Source organism: Jaculus jaculus, chromosome 1 (assembly GCF_020740685.1).
Source record: "Jaculus jaculus isolate mJacJac1 chromosome 1, mJacJac1.mat.Y.cur, whole genome shotgun sequence".
Lineage (NCBI taxonomy): Eukaryota > Metazoa > Chordata > Mammalia > Rodentia > Dipodidae > Jaculus > Jaculus jaculus.
This window is the reverse complement of record NC_059102.1, coordinates 321,351,471-321,367,643: the sequence shown is the minus strand read 5'-3', so window position 1 is coordinate 321,367,643 and position 16,173 is coordinate 321,351,471. Positions and strand designations below refer to the sequence as shown.

Sequence of the window (16,173 nt, the reverse complement as noted above, 5' to 3'; positions counted from 1 at the left end):
ATTGTGCCTTACGATAAAATCATTTCTAACCAAAGTCATCAGGGCGTTTATAGCTGGTGCATTTTCAAGCTCCAGGTCACCTGTAGAGTATGAACCTTACTATAGGCCTTTTGATATGTGTATTTTATTTTCATTTTCTTGATAGTCGCCATGTAAAAACTATTTGCATATTTGTTTTTAGGATAGGGACTCACAAACAGATAAAGATTTCAGGATGTAACCTGTTGGGTCAGGGTCTGGCTCCTCATGCTAAGGCCGCCTGTGACAATTGCTCCCAACTCCTTTATACATGTGTGTGTTTTGTCAATTTTCCAGGTCGACCAGCAACATACCAGACACATAGCCAACAAGATAGGCATTTAGTTGGGATGAGCACAGACTGAGAAATGGAGTTCTCTTATTTAAACACATTTTAAAATCTTAAAAAACTTGAGATTAAAATCTTTTGAGTTCTCCCAGCAACAAAAAGATCTAACTAATCTTGCACAATTGAACGTCTGCTAATTCAATTGCCTAGAATTCCACTCATTAGCCAACCAGTCTTCCCAAATGAAGACATCCAGTCTCCTTCAATTTTCCACTTAAACCAGAACACAGGAGAATAGATCTGACCAATCAACTTAGGAGAAAATTCTACATGAAAAGTGACTTATACTGGGTACAGATTAGTTGTGTGGCTTATCGTGGAAAACCTATGTTGCCACTGAAGTTTTATGTATTCACAAATTTCTAGGGAATTACCTGAACAGTCTTGACCTGTAGAAAACAGGTTATATATGTATTTTTTAAAATGTGTAATTAGTGTCTTAAACTATTAGAATGTTTGCCCATATTCTTTTGGATGACCTCTAAGCATCCTAATTTCAAACTGATATTAAAATAAAGATGTCCTGTATTAAACACACTTAGAATCTAATGTGATCATGATACAAAAAACACAGGAAATTTTCAGTTCATATAATTTATTGCAGTTAGCACACAGTTTAAAAATTCACCAACACACCAATAGTACAAAACTAAACAGCATTATAAGTTATTCCCCCCTCAGGAAAATAAAACATACTATGATTGTCAAAGCTAGATGTCAGTCTAAATTTTAGAACAAAAGAAGAATGTAAAACTAAGAAAAGGAAAAAGCAATCACTCACAATGACCGCAAAAAGAAAATCCAAAAGAAAGTCCGTTTTCTCACAGACATTGATTGTCTCTTCTAAGTTAATAAAAATTATTTTAACATAAACTGTATTAAAACAAAGACAAACTAGAAACTCTTCAAGTAACTAAAGATAATGCTCCAAGGCCATTTTCACAGCTTTTTTTGTTTGTTTGCTTTAGATGCCATTACAGCCAAATTAACACACATTTGACCAAATATTTCCAAAACAGTCCAGCAACACACAATGGAGTTTTCCATTCAGTATCTAAGCACAAAAATAGGCTATGTTTACAGTAGTTAAGGCGATCAAATTTTAAACAAAAGCAATTAAAAAAAAAAAGGGAAAAACAGCAAACGTTTTCCATGCTACTCCCATAGACCTTATTTGTAAGTGCAAGACAGGAAAACAAACACTGTGCAAAGTGCTTTCCCGTTGTGCAGGTCACTCGAACCACACGCTGGGCTGCAGCCTCTGCTGCCGATACACACAGTCTACTAACCCCTTCCCCATGTCAGTCAAGGCAGGCCAGTCCTTTCAGCCTGGGGCTTTTTCAGTCCATAGAATCTTTTCATGAGTTGGGGGGGGGAAGGAGGGGAAGGAAATAAGGGAGAAAAAGAAAAGAGGAGCAGAGAGAGAGAGAGAGAGAGAGAGAGAAAATGACCTATTGTCAATTTGTGCAGTAGTTACTCTAAAATTGCTCAACTGAGTAAATGTGTACACCTAAACTTTGAGCTGGATGGGTTCTGTGCAATTAGAAGTTTGTTATAAATGCACACTGCACATGCAAATCTTTAAGCCGTTTGTAAACATTTATATGTTCCTTGTTATGTAGCGAAGTTATCAATTTGCAGCTTAAGTTTTTATTCAGCTTAACAGTTTCAACTTAAAGACAGTGGGAAAGTCAATTTAAATTATATAAAATAAAAATAAAAACAGTGCATTTACGTTCTTCATAACACCAGTTTTTTTCCCAAATGGTGCTATTTTTCTAAGGAAATTAAATAATTTTAAACTCACTCGTTAAAGTTATACAATGCAAACAAAGACAAAAAATATATTGAAACTCATGCATTTCTGTAGCGTTAATATTTACTTTTCAAGACTCAACTAAGAGCATCAACACAACCTGTCAAGTTCTTTGACACCCCCCCCAGCCCGTGTAATCAATTACAGTATACAAGAACAGTAATTCACATTTTTAAACACACAGTTCAACACTGCTGAAGCTGCAATATCCTTTTCATCTCAAGCAAACCTTCACGACGACAGTGTCCCAGTGATCCCAGTGTACTTTCAGAATTTCTCTCACTGGAAACCGTCAAAAAACCAGAAGTTGCCACAGAAAGTTTTAAGTCAACTGCTTGTTTAAAAATAGATAATCCAGCATTTCAGAAATTTTCCATTTGGGTCTAAAAGCATTCAGGTTTCCAACAGCCAGAAAAGATTCATGCAATTTGAGACAGAGAAAGAGGCTAATAAAACTGGAGGGAATTTCTACTTTAAAAAACGAAAAAACAAAACAAAACATTGTGGGCACAAGAAAAGAGCTCACGACAACGCAGTGTCTCCAGAATGAAGCCATATGAAAGCATTTTGTGACAGGGCAATTTGTTGAGAAGGTTCTTATTGGCCTAGCCCTCAAAGGAAAGACACCTCTCTATTCTGACTTGCTCTAAAGTTTCTTTTATCAGAATGCTAAATTAGTGAGATTCTCATGCTATTATTCTAAAGTGCAAAACAAGTTAAGATCCCAACTTTTTAGTTCCAGGAAACAAGACTGCTTTTAGACCGTACCACAACTATATAGAGATCTATGTATATATATGTGTATATATATATATATATTATTTATATATATATATATAAAATTATTTCCAAAGTTCTTGAGAGCTATCTTCTAAGGTCCAGTCTCTGACAGTGGGCAAGCTCAGTGCTTCGCTTTTGACCGACAAGGAGTTCACCAACTCACAGTGGAACTTGCGGATGTGTCTGTACAGGTCTCCCGACTGCGTGAACCTGCGCTCACACCACTTGCAGGCATGGGGCTTCTCGCGGGTGTGCACCACGGCGTGACGGCTCAGGTTGTGCGAGTACTGGAAGCTCTTGCCACACTGGGTACACGTGTAGGGCTTCTCCCCTGAGTGAGTCCTCTCGTGGCGCTTGAGCGTGTACATGCAGGAGAAAGTCTTCCCACACAGCGAGCACGTGGGCACATTGACATCTGCGGCGGGCTTGCTGCGGATGCCGTCCTGCTCACGGAAGTGTGTGCTCAGGTGGATCTGCAGGATGTGGGGGCTGGGGAAGACTTTGTTGCACAGAGGGCACATGAAGATCTGGCCCGCGGGGCTCAAGATGTTGGAGACATAGGGGAGCAGACTGCTCTCCATGCCCCCTTCCACCTGGACACGCTCACTGTCTGGGGTCATCATCTCATCATCACTGGCTTTGTCCTCCCGGTCCAGCTCCCTCAAGACTGAGTCCTCCCTCAGTGGAGCCAGGTGGGCTGGCTCATACTGTACCCTGTTGTTAGTGCTCACACTCTCTTTCACAGTGCTATGTTCCATGTCATAGTCATTAGTGCCAACATCACTCTCATCACAGGACGCCTCTTTCTCCACCTTCACCTGCACCAGGTTGCTTCTCAGCACATCCTGTGAAGAGAAATAAGAGCTGTTCAGATTTTCAACTCCTGAAAGGCTGGACTTGACAGACAGGTCCAGCACACAGTCAACATCTGCTGAATCCCTCACGGAGGTGACAGACCTCTGGGACAAAGACTCTGTTGAGCTGCAGGGGCTGGCTACTGTTTTTCCAGCTGCTGTGGCGTGTGGCTCAGCCTCTCCGCCAGCCTGGGGGATGCCTGCTGAGTCTGAGGGCAATCGCATCCACATGTTCCCAGGCTCAGCCGCCAAGTCCCTTTTGCTGGGCAAGATGTTCAACTTCTCATCTTCACCTTCATCTTCATCACTGGGCAGGTCGCCTGCCATGTGACTGCTGCCATCAGAAAGGCTCTCAACTTTGTCCGAACAACTTGAAGCGTCTTCTTCCTTCTTGGTGCTGTCTGCCTCCGTGGTAGCTTTTTCTTTCAGCTTCTTTTTGCAGACTTTGACAATGTCATACATGTGGAGATAACTGGCAGCTGCTAGCACGTCTTCAATGGGCAAGTCTTTGAACTGGAGTTTCCCTTCATACATGAATTCAAGCAGGAGAGCGAAAGCAGGGGCTGTAACAATGTCGCTGTTCAGATGAACAATGTCTCTTTTGTCCAGCTGGTCCTTGTAAAAGAGGTGGAAATACATGCTGCACGAAGCCAGTACAGCTCGGTGCGCGCGGAACTGGGCATCTCCCACCAGAACAGTGCAGTCACAAAGAAAGCCCTGGTGCCTCTGCTCGCTCAGACACTGCAGCAGATGTCTACTGTGGTCTGGAAACTCCATGCTGTCTTCATAACCTGGGGAGAGAGGAGTCCTGGTTAGAGCCTGGCAGCAACATTTCAGTGCCCTAGTCCCCACTTACAAACAAAATTCCGCCTTGGCGGCCGAGGCGCACGGCTCTGAATTTTAATCAGGCTCCCAGGCCAGGGACTACCAAATCACAGGCACGAGACCGAAATGTAAGAGAAGCACATCTGCCAGGCTTCCTTACCCGCCCTGAACTTTTGGTCAAGTTTTAAAAGCCTTACTTTAACTACAGTGACTTACCAGGAACAAGAATTCAGACCTCTTCCAGAAGAAATTTAACTAACTACTCATCAAATTAGATCCCACAAAACCTACAAGATAGCTTTAACTTCAAAGGGATCAACTCATAATAACAAAGGAAAGAAAAGTCCCACACATTCTGGAAGAGTCAAGAAAACTTGTTCAACTATTTTATTACTTTTCTTACCTGACTGAACTTAGAAAGCACTGTTTGCAAGCGTGCGCGCGCACACACATACACACACACACACATGCACATTTGGCTGAATCAAGAAAAAAAATGAAATCGCATAATTAGTCCAGAAATCAGCAAACAACTTACTTTTAAAGTCAGAGTGTTACAACAACAAAAGCCTTGTGTATAAAAACAGATGTTAATGCTTTAAGATTTGCAGGTATGGCACACGTATGAGATCAGACGGAACTACACCAACAGATGGAAAAGATCATCTTTACTATGAACAAATCCAAAGATTTTTTTTTAATGAATTGAGAGAAAAAAAAGGTTCTATTTCTTTGTAGAATCTGTACCTTAAAAATATTAGCAACCAGAGTTACATTTAACTCTGAAAATTCTCATATAAACTTTGATCTACTGCAAGGCAAAACAAGTCCTACATTAAAATTAACTCAATTTTTTTTGAATAAGGGCATGCCACCCTTAAATGAAATGAAAAAGCTCTGACATTGAGGGGGAGGAGGAAAGGCATTCCAGGAAAAATCACCCAAAAAACAAACTTTTTTTCCATGGCTCTGCCTTACCTCGCCAACAGAAAATACTGTTTTAATATAACTTGATATATTTGCTTTCCCACCAGCTCCTATTCTTTCAATTAAGCATCTGGCAAGGGTTGGTGGAGGAAAGGCAGACGAGAAAAGAGTCAAAATTCAACTGCAGTGGCTAAAACTCCTTCAAAATGAAGAGAATAGACTTCCCTAGCCTGTGACCAGAACTAAGGTTCTACTCCTCCATCTCAGCAAGTGCACTTGAGGATGGATCTGAAGTTGATATTCAGAAATGACTCCCCTCTTCTCCACACTGCAGAGACCGAAACTTTCATGGACCCCAGATAAACACACTGCTGCTAGAGTAACCAAGATTTACAATACAATCACTTTAAGTGCCCCACAGCTAACATCAATCCTAATCCTTGGGAGGGCTAAAAATAAAGATTGGAGGGCAGCTCACAAGGTAGCCGTGATCAAATTAGGAGGCTGAGAGGACAGAGAGGGACGAAGAAGGAAGCTTATAAACATCTGATCCAGCTGACTGTGGCCATATGGCAGCTGCTGCCCAGATAAAGAGATTAAGAATAGAGGAGTGCGATTACAGCTGTCTGGCCAATTCAGGCAGCTCAAATCTACAAGTTCTAAATTAGTCGCCAACACAAAAACTCCTGCAAATAATTATTGTTATGCTGAAGTAAAAGATCTCTTAAATATATATTTGAAAGAGAAATGAGGAAACTAGTCAAACTATTCTCCTGGGGACAAAAGTTTTTTTTTTTTTCCCCTTCTTAAAAACCCTCCGGTTTCAAAAGCACTACAGCTGTATGTGCTGCTGAGTGTTTTGAAGAATAAAGTTTCACGGTGGCATTAATTGCACAACAACCTTGCTAAACACAAATAATCTTCTCAAGTAAGTTTGAACGCTGGATTCCAGACAGTTTACTATATCTGCCCTTCTCAAGCAAAAGGAATCCGAACAGCACTGAACAACAATAAAAGGCATTTTAAGCCAAAGTGATCTCAAAAAAGTCATATTTCAAAGCCTTCCTTATCATTTCAAAACTTAAAATCTTTGAGCATTAAAGTTATTTGCTTGCTCAAGTTAAAGGAATAAAAATTAAAAACTAAGTAAGCCCAAGACTTTCAACTCCAGTAAGATCATCACTTAATACTCGAGTTCCCGTATTACTCCTAAACTGGATTAGAAAAGTAATGCGATTTTTTTAAAAAAAAATCAAATAAAACACCAAAACAGAAAGATGCTCATCTAATCTCTTGCTACTCCTACCTTTAGGACACATAAACTTGATTAAGTCCTTTCCTCTGAGTCTTGCTGGCTCCAGGTCTGTTACATCGGTGGAAAAAAAGCAGACTAAGAGAGACAGATGCAAAGTGGAGATGATGTTGGAGAGGAATGAGATACCTTCTCCACCACAGATCCGCACACACTAACTCCCTGTCTGTGTGTTAGAATAAAAGGCTGAGGGATGGCAGGCTGTCAGCTGCTCTGACATCATGTTCAGATGGAAATGCTACCTCCAGCTGTGCTCCTTTTAATGCCATATGCTACTCCTCTACACTCCTGCCACCAGCTTTTTCTTAGGAGAACTTTTCTCTTCTGTTAGTATAAACAAAATACTTCAAAGTCTTCCTTTTTCCCTGCAAACTTTCTAACAGAAGAAATTGAAAAACTCAGCATATGGAGTTCTACTGTATTTATGGAATCGCAACACTTCTGTCTTAAGTTGGTGGACTGGCTTACATATGACAGCACACTCAAGCCACGGTGCTATTCAGGAAATCCAGATTCACTTTTATTCAACTCCAACGTCTAGTTTCAAAGGCAGCTTAGGGATATTTTTAAACCAACCCATTTGACATCTCTAGTCCCATTTCAACACTATTACGGCACTTTTTTCCCCCCGTGGAGATAATGGTAGACATCTCTGCAATGTTGGCAGACTTATTAAGAACTATTACTTCAGCCTGGCTCGCCTTATTATTTCACTCTTACTTAGCAACGTATCTATAACTACCTCAGGAAAATATCTCACACTGCCAGTTAATGCAAATTTTGATTCTCAGTATCAACAAGCTGAAACTGCACTTTCTGCAATCCTGGAAAGTATATCAATTCAATGAGACAAACAAACTGATACAACACTTAAAATGAAGGCTTGACCTGCATGTCTAATTTTTCTGCTCAGAAAAAGAACCTTGTTTTCCCTTGGGCCTGTGTCTTTTTCCTGGGGAGGGGGGGCAGTCATGACCACAAGGAAGCCTTTCAGAAAGAGTGGGAAGGCAGGTGTAGAGAGTTTGGAACTTTCTGGCTGGAGTTTGGGGGTCCTTTCTAGTGACTGAGGAAACGGTAAAGAATGGTGCCCTGCAAGGTGCTGCACATCTATGAATGTCAGACACGTCCCCACAGGCTCCTGGGAGGATGAGAGCAGGAAAAAAAAAAAGAGCTGGGGCTTGAGGTGCAAACGTCCCAGCCCCGGGCGACCACCACTCGACTCTCCTAAGAAAATTAAGACCGTGGAGAGCAGAGAGAGAGAAACCAAACCCCAGGGTTCTGTCCTGCCCCTCACTTTCCCAGTCACAAAGCTAACTTTCTCTAACTTCGCGGTGCATGACATAATTCTGAACGCCTAGTTCAGGAGGCACCCTCTGCGGATAAAATTCCTTCCCAGCCACACACCCTATTCTCCACAAATGCCCTCGCCCCATTCCAATATATCCGACATCAATCACCCCATTTACCCAGTGGGGTGGGTGGGTGGGGGTGACAGTTTAATGAGCCCCAAGCCCCGCCAAGGGCCGGCGACTCCCACTCCACAAATCAACCCCTTCCCATGTTGCTAGCGCGGGAGCCCGGGAGGGTCGGCGGGGTTGGGGGGGGGGTTTCTTTTTTTTATTTTTTTCTTTCCTTTTTTCCGAGGTGGGGGTGGAGTACCGGGGATGGGGTGGAGTGGGGGGTAAGAGAAATGCAAATCTTCGCGCACTTTCGCGGGGCACAAAGCGCTCGGGCAGGGAAAAGAGGAAGGGAGAAAAGCCCGGGGAAGGAGGTGGAGGGCGGAGAGCCGGTGCAGCAGGAAAACACCTTCCACAACAGCCGAGCAAACAGACCCGGGTCACGGCAGCAACAAAAGAAAAGTCGTAAGAAGAAGCCAGGGAGGGGGAGGAGGGTGGTTGCTACCGCTTCCCCGACGCTACCTCCGCGAGCACGAGCCGCCTCCCCCCGCCCCGGACCGGGTGTATATGTGTGTGTGTGTGTGTGTTGGGGGGGGGGGCTCCCGGCAACCGCAACCAGCCCGGGAGGGGCGCCCTCCCTCCTCCCCCACCCCGTCCGCGGGGCGTCACTGCAGCTGCACCGGGTCCCCGGAGCCGCGGCCGTCCCGGACGCCACTGCAGCTGCGGCGGCTCCCAAGCCCCCTCCCCCAGCACGCCCGCCCTCCGCACCCGAGAGGCGCCGCCGCAGCTGCACCGGCCGGGAGCCCGCCCCGCGCCGCGCCGCAGCTGCACCGGCCGGGGCGAGGTGGGAGAGGACGGGGTGCTGGGGGGGGGGAGGAGGAGGAGGAGGAGGAGGAGGAGCCCGACACGAGCCCGCAGCCCGGCCGACCCCGCAGCTGCAGCGGCCCGACCGTCCCCCGCGCCCCGGGGCCTCCCGCAGCTGCGCCGGCCCCAACAGCTCTAACCGCACAAACTAACTCCACTCGCGGGGGGCATCCCCCCGGCCGGCCCGTCCGTCCTCGTCCGCGCAGCCCCGCGCCCCCCGCCGACACACACACACACACACACACTCACACCCGCAGCGGCCGGGGCTCGGAGGGGGGCCGCCGGGTCAGGGTGTGGGGGGGAAGAGCCGGCGCCGGGACTCACACGGAGCGGCGGCCCTAAGTCACCGCGTCCCCGCCGCCGCCGCCGCCGCGTCCTCCTCCTCCTCCTCCTCCGCCTCCTCCTCCCGGCCGCCGCCGCCGCCGCCGCCGGACTTGGTGGGCTTCCTCCTCCTCGGGCCCCCCTCCCTCCCGGCCCCCCCGCCCCCCAGGCCCGGCTCCGTCGCCCGCTCCCCCCCCGCCCCTCCCTCCCTCCCTCCCTCCCACCCACCCCCGCTGGCAGCCGGAGGCGCGCGGCGGAGCGAAGAGGGCCCCACTCTCAACGGCTCCCCATGGCAGCAGCCCAGCGGCGGCCGCAGCCTGCCAGACACAGGAGGGAGCGAGCGAGGGAGCGAGCGCAGAGCCGCCGGGCCGGGGGGTGGCGGCGGGGGAGGGGGGCGGGGCGGGAGGGGGCGCGAGGCGGGAGGGGGCGGAGGACGCACCACGCACGCACGCGGCGGCGCCGGCCAGATGTTCCCCCCCCCTTCCCCCCCCCTCCCGCCCCACGCGCGCTCTCCACCCTCCGCCCGCCCCTCGCCTCCCTCCCTCTCCCTCCTTTCTCAAACCGGCCGCTTGCGATTGACCGAAAGCGGCAGGCCTCGGGTTCTCCGGCCCGCCCCCAGGACGCAGACTCCTCCAATAGGAAGGCGGCGTTTCAGGCGGGGCGGAGGGGGAGAAGTCGGACTGACAGACAGGCTCAGCCAATGAGAGAGGTGAGCCGGAAGCTGCTGCCCGCGCGTGCCAATCGTAGGCAGCGACTGTTGGGTGTGGGCGTGGCCGTGGGGTGGGCCGGGAGCGAGGCGGCGCGCGGGGCGGAGTCCGCGGGCGCGACGGTGGCGGCGGCGGCGGCGGCAGCAGCGGCGCCCCTCTGGGTGACTTGGCCGTGAGAAAGTGAAAGGAGCCCGCAGGCGGCGGCGGCGGCGACAGCTGCGCGGGGAGGGGCTTGTCTCCAGGCTGGAGGCCCGCGCTCTCCGGGGGTGTGGAGCGAGCCTGAGCGGCGTGCACCGTGACGGCCTTAAGTAGACTTTGTGTGTGTTTTTTTTTTCTTTAACCCGTCGCGGGGCATGTCCGCTGTACTAAGTCGCGCAGGTAACCCTGGGAGAACAGGGCACTCGGGGACACCGAGGCCCGAGGTGGCTCCCGGGCGCCGCCGTCCTGCTGTGTGCCTGACGACGGCCGCGCAGGGACCGTCTGGCCCCGTCCCGCGGGGTTCCGCAGCCAGGTGCGGCGCGGGGCGCGGCGCAGCGCTCGCAGCCTCGGGGCGTCGTCCTGACGTCAAGTTGCGCCGGCGCCCCTTCTGCACCTTCCCCGTGGCAGCCCCAAGATACCAAATCCTAGAGCTTTCTGGTTAAAAAAAAAAAAAAAAAAAAGATAGTTGCGGACGCTTTTAGCCCCCCCGTTTCTTCATTGAAATTGAAACCACCGAGGGAAAGATGGGAGGCTGCTGTGCGGCACTCCCCTCCCTCCGCCTGAACTTGTGCGGGGGGACCCTGGCCCTTTGCAGCCCAACTGTTCACGCCGCCACAGCCACGGCGAAGCGTAGGCACGTTTTGCTCTCACGCTCGTGGGAAGCAAGAATTAACACGCAAATAAAAAGTTGAGTAACAAGTGAGGGGGAAAATGGTTCAAGAAAGAAAACAAAACTGCGTAGGGAGGCAGTCAATACTAGTAATTGTCTAAATGAAACGTGTGTGTGTGTGTGTAGTGAATTCATTCTGGCAAACCTTATTGCTAACCAACTTGCAGGAAACCTTTCAACTGAGCAAAATGTGCTTTCGCTTTCCTCCAGGTCAAATGGGTAAGGAAGTTGAAAGTAATTGTGTGGGCAAATCAGACATGTTGAATTTAATGAAGGACAAAAAAAAAGGAGCACATGAAATTCCAGAGCTGAAATAGCATTTCAACTTCTTTTGTTGGGAGACAGTAATGACGGTCTCTACGATCTTCACTTTTTTGTGGCCTCATGATGGGGCAGTTGGGGTCAAGGTTATCTTCAGGTAGCTAGTTTAGTTTTTGTTTGTTTTGTTTTTTTATTCCATGAAGTCTACTGTTGTGGTATACTTTTCATGAACTCTATTTAGGTCTTTCCAGAAGATAGAAGGCCCAATTTCAATCTGACATGTTTCAAGCTAAGGAAATTTACAAGTTTTCTTGATGGATGAAACACACTTTGAAGAAAAAAAAAAATTGACAGGATGACATGTTTTGCAGAAAAGAGGAAAAATAAATCTTCGTATTCTTAAAACTGTCTCATGCTAATTAAAAGTTAAAAATAAGGAAAGTAACAAATCTCTGGATAACTAGAGATAAAATGATGCACAGTGTGAGAATATCCAACAAATTCATGATAAAATCAGGACATTGAAGTTATCCACCAAAAGCCTAGTCACGCAGCTCTGGTATTCAGAGCAAAACTGCAGCTCAAACAAAGGGTTTACAGAACTGCCCTGCAACAGCCCCAGAAGTGTGCAGGGAAGTTGTAGAGATACTGTTAGCTTGATTTCCTTTTCTTTCTTACAGTCGTCTTGAGAGTCGAAAAGGTGCCCAGGAAATATAGATTAAATGGATATTTAAGGAAGCCACTTTGTCGTCGTCGTCCCCCCATTGCTGTGGAAATCTTATCTAAGGTCCCTCCTCTCCCCCCTCTTTTTTTGTTTTCCAACTCTAACTTCATTTGAACTTTTTAATTCTCTTTGGAGATCAACATAAAGTTGTAAATAAAGCATGGCTGGCACCAGAGATGTCATACTACAGAATGGTTATTGTTTGTTCAGCATCCACTGGAATCATGGAAGGTAAAAAAGTAAGAGTGTAGATAACTCCCCCTTAAGTAAACTCATCAAAAGGTCTCTTCACCTCTGCACAGCAGGCTCAGCAAACTAACCATGACACAAGCCACCTGACAGAGTTGGCTGTCATTTTAAATAGTCCCTCTTCACCCCCCCACACAGTACAAACACATGTGAAAAAAAAAAAAAACTGAGTTACTGGAGAAAATATACCATTGCTTTCTCTGAAGGAATATTTTTATTACAGATCTAACTGATTGAAGCTTTTTTGGGGGTTCTTGTTTTGTTTTTAATAACACAAGAGAATCTTGCCAAGGAAACATTTTGACCAATAACAGAATAAATGACAACTCAAAAGTTATTTGATGAGCAACTTCATAAAATGACTTTTCAGTGTGACCCACAAGCTAAACCTTTGAAAATCATCAGTGTTATTACAGGTATCATAATCGAGTTGAAGTTATTTATGAAATTATTTTGATTATTAATAACCTTAACTTTATGTACAGTTAGAATTTTACTTAAAATATTTGAAATAAACACTTATAAAAGACCAAGTATTCCAAGGTGTGATATAACAGCTATTAAATGTAACAAAATATGACTAGAAGTTAACCTAAGTTTTTGAGGTGGGTTCTTCCTAAATTATTTAGGCTGGCCTTGAACTTCTGGACTCAAGCAATCCTAGGAGTAGCCACTATGATAGGCACTCATTTTTAATATGTGAATCTATGGGGGGGGGAAGCACACTAAAATGAAGTTTGTTCAAGTTTCACTTTGCACACAAAGCATACATTTGTCTCTGTTAACTTTGGGTGCTTTAGTATTTTTGAGACAGGTCTTAATATGTAGCTCAGGCTGGGCTAGAATTTGCAATCCTCCTGCCTCAGCCTCCTAAGTGCTGAGATTATAAACAATAGGCATCTGTCTACAATACCAAACTTCTCTTTTCTCTCACTTTCTCTCTTCCCCTCCTCCTCCCTTTTCCTCCCTTCCCCTCCCCTCTTCTCCTCCCTGTTTTCTGGCTCTTAGAAATGAACACGTTTATGTGATCTAAACTCAAGGGGGGAAGAGGTGCAGAAATATAACACAGTAATAGAAAGGGAGCATGTTTCTTACAGCATAGTTTGGAAAACTATATACACCTGTAATTCTGCCGAGCACATTCATTATATACTAAATCATTCCTGAGGCTACAGACTTTACATTCCTAAACAGTGATAAGCCTGACACTGCAGAGAACTCCACTGGATTGTTAGCCCTGAAGTCAGAAATAGCGCTATGGATTCTTGAGAAAAGGCACTCAGGGTTAGCATAGGCATTGGGTTCACTCCTGGACTGAAAGCACAGCAAGCTACGCCTGCGGTTCAAACCTGCTGAGGGTTAAGGGCAAAGAGGAGCAGAAGATACCATCTTCCCAGGACTGTTTTTCCTGTGTGGCCAGTTTTCACTTACCTCCTGTAAATCAGTGCTATGGTAGCATAATGGCTGAAGGAGGCCAATAGTTCAGCCTGTTTGGGATAAGGCTGGCCACTTCAGAGACTTCAGGAAGAAAGCACAGGGGTATGTATTTCAATAGCCATTCAGCCACAGTACTTTTTTCAGACCCGCCCCCTCATAGCATTATGCTTTATGGTATACAGAAGTTTAAAAAAATGGTCCAACAGTGCATTTCACAGATAACCTTGTGCCATAGACATATTCATCACTTACTTTCATATATAATACCAGGCAGCTTTTTTTTTTTTCCAGCTGTGCTAGGGATGGAATGCAGGGCCTTACTCATGGCAGGCAAGTGCCCTACCACTGATCCATATCCTAGCTTACCCCAGGCAACTGTGGAACCCCACGCTGATTCCCTTTCCACACAAAAGGCTTTCCTTCCACCCACTGGTGGGAGTTAAGTCAATTTAAAAGTAATCCTAAACAAAATAAATTGGTATAGGCAAGTATAGCATCCTTAAAAATTACATTGAGCCGGGCGTGGTGGTGCATGGCTTTAAAAACAGCACTCCAGAGGCAGAGGTAGGAGGGTTACTGTGAGTTCGAGGCCACCCTGAGGCTACAGAGTGAATTCCAGGTCAGCCTGGGCTAGTGTAAGACCCTACCTTGGAAAAAAAAAAGAAAGAAAGAAAATGAGGTTCCAAAAACCAGATGTTGAATTTTACCAGTTATGTTGAGGTCATCTCAATGGATTATTAAGAGATGCATGAAGTAGTGTTTCTCTTTTTTTTTTTTTAACTCCTAGACTGACTTGCTCAAAATAATCTAAATACATACCTTTCTTTCCAGATAAGTAAGCTCTAGTAAAAGGTTTAATATGAACTTATAATATGTATCTTTATCCCTCTCTTTTCAATAATATGTCTTTAGGAGATACTGATTGTTCTTAAAGTACATAGTTAATAAAAGTAGTTTGTTTTCAAGACAGATGAATAAAAGTCTAAATATTTCAGTGCTAGTGTTTGTAATCATATTCAGCTGTTTTCATTGGGTTTTGTAGAAATTCAGGGTGAAAAGGAACATAATCCTTTCACTTTAGAAGGGCAGTCACCCAACACCGTGTCTATCAGGTACAGTGCTTTAGACCAGAAGACAGAAACACTGCGTTCCAATACAGGATCCGGAGGCAATTCGTTGGATGCGCCCTTCACTTTCAAAGACAGCACCTCCTTGAACATGAACTGCAGACAAGAAAAAGATAACTTCTCAAAATTTTCTACTGAGCATTTGTAATACATTAGGAAAGTACGGAACTGTATTCTCATGGTTCTTACAAGATTTCTGCCACGTGCGAGGTGCTCACACTAGGTGAAATAATACCAGTCCCCCTTATAGTCATCTTCATGGTGTATAAATGTCATTGGAAACCCAAATCTTACTTCAGTGTCTTTTATGTTGATGTCCAATAAAGACATAGCAATCCAAACTATCATAATACAAGTCTCTCATTTTAAAAAAACCTTGCTTATAAAGAAGTTATATACATGTAACACAGAAGTGTTGATACATACCAAATTCAAACTACTCGGATAATAAGAGCAGACAGAAGGTTAAATCTCACTCCAGAAATTTACTTTGCCCTTAGCGATCACACGCAATTCAGGAAGTTACTTCCTTTACAAAGAACTAGCATTTATGCTTAAGACTAAAATGATTATTTTTAAAGTACCCATTTTACAATGCAAATGTGTATCTAAATTAAACCCAGTAAAAATAAGCATTTTAAATTGATTCCACAGTAATGACTTTATGAGAGACAATAGGGAAAGCGGTTCTGGAATATGAACTCGGAGAAAACAGATTTTCAGTTTCTCCCAGGGGACCGGAAGCTTGCTTTATTTCAGCTGTGTACGTTAGTACGCTGGCACGTGCTACACTGAGAGCCCATTGCTCTAAAGTTGTTTTGCAGCACTGAGGCTGCTCAGCCAGGTCAGAACCCAAAGGAAAAATTGAATCAAAAATAAAAAACATGGGCTGGAGAGATGGCTTAGCAGTTAAGCACTTGCCTGTGAAGCCTAAGGACTCCGGTTCGAGGCTCGGTTCCCCAGGTCCCACGTTAACCAGATGCACCAGGGGGCGCACGCATCTGGAGTTCATTTGCAGAGGCTGGAAGCCCTGGCGCGCCCATTCTCTCTCTCTCCCTCTATCTGTCTTTCTCTCTGTGTCTCTCTGTGTCTGTCAAATAAATACATAAATAAATAAACATGCTATCCTCTTAAAAAAAAAACATGCCGGGCGTGGTGACGCATGCCTTTAATCCCAGCACTCAGGAGGCAGAGGTAGGAGAATCGCCATGAGTTCAAGGCCACCCTGAGACTACATAGTGAATTCCAGGTCAGCCTGGGCTAGAGTGAGACCCTACCTCAAAAAACCAAATAAAAAATAAAAAAAAAAACATGAGCCAGGTGTGGTGGCTCATGCC

At 45.7% G+C, this 16,173-nt stretch overlaps 1 protein-coding gene across 4 annotated transcripts; it reads right to left on the bottom strand.

Moving 5' to 3' along the window:
• Positions 1-945: 945 nt before the first annotated feature.
• Positions 946-9,532, bottom strand: Zbtb18 (zinc finger and BTB domain containing 18). 4 transcript variants are annotated; one of them, XM_045156005.1, is made up of 3 exons: positions 6,876-7,312; positions 3,921-4,608; positions 3,666-3,808 (listed from the first exon to the last, which is right to left on the bottom strand). In XM_045156005.1, exons 1-3 carry the CDS (start codon positions 6,886-6,888, stop codon positions 3,799-3,801), a joined length of 711 nt encoding a protein of 236 aa, XP_045011940.1. In that variant the 5' UTR covers positions 6,889-7,312; the 3' UTR covers positions 3,666-3,798. The 4 variants fall into 4 exon arrangements, with proteins under 4 accessions (XP_045011939.1, XP_004653328.1, XP_045011935.1 ...); XM_045156004.1 differs by lacking the exon at positions 6,876-7,312 and adding an exon at positions 9,467-9,532 and having other exon boundaries at positions 946-4,608; XM_004653271.2 differs by having other exon boundaries at positions 946-4,608; positions 6,876-7,290.
• Positions 9,533-16,173: the final 6,641 nt, after the last annotated feature.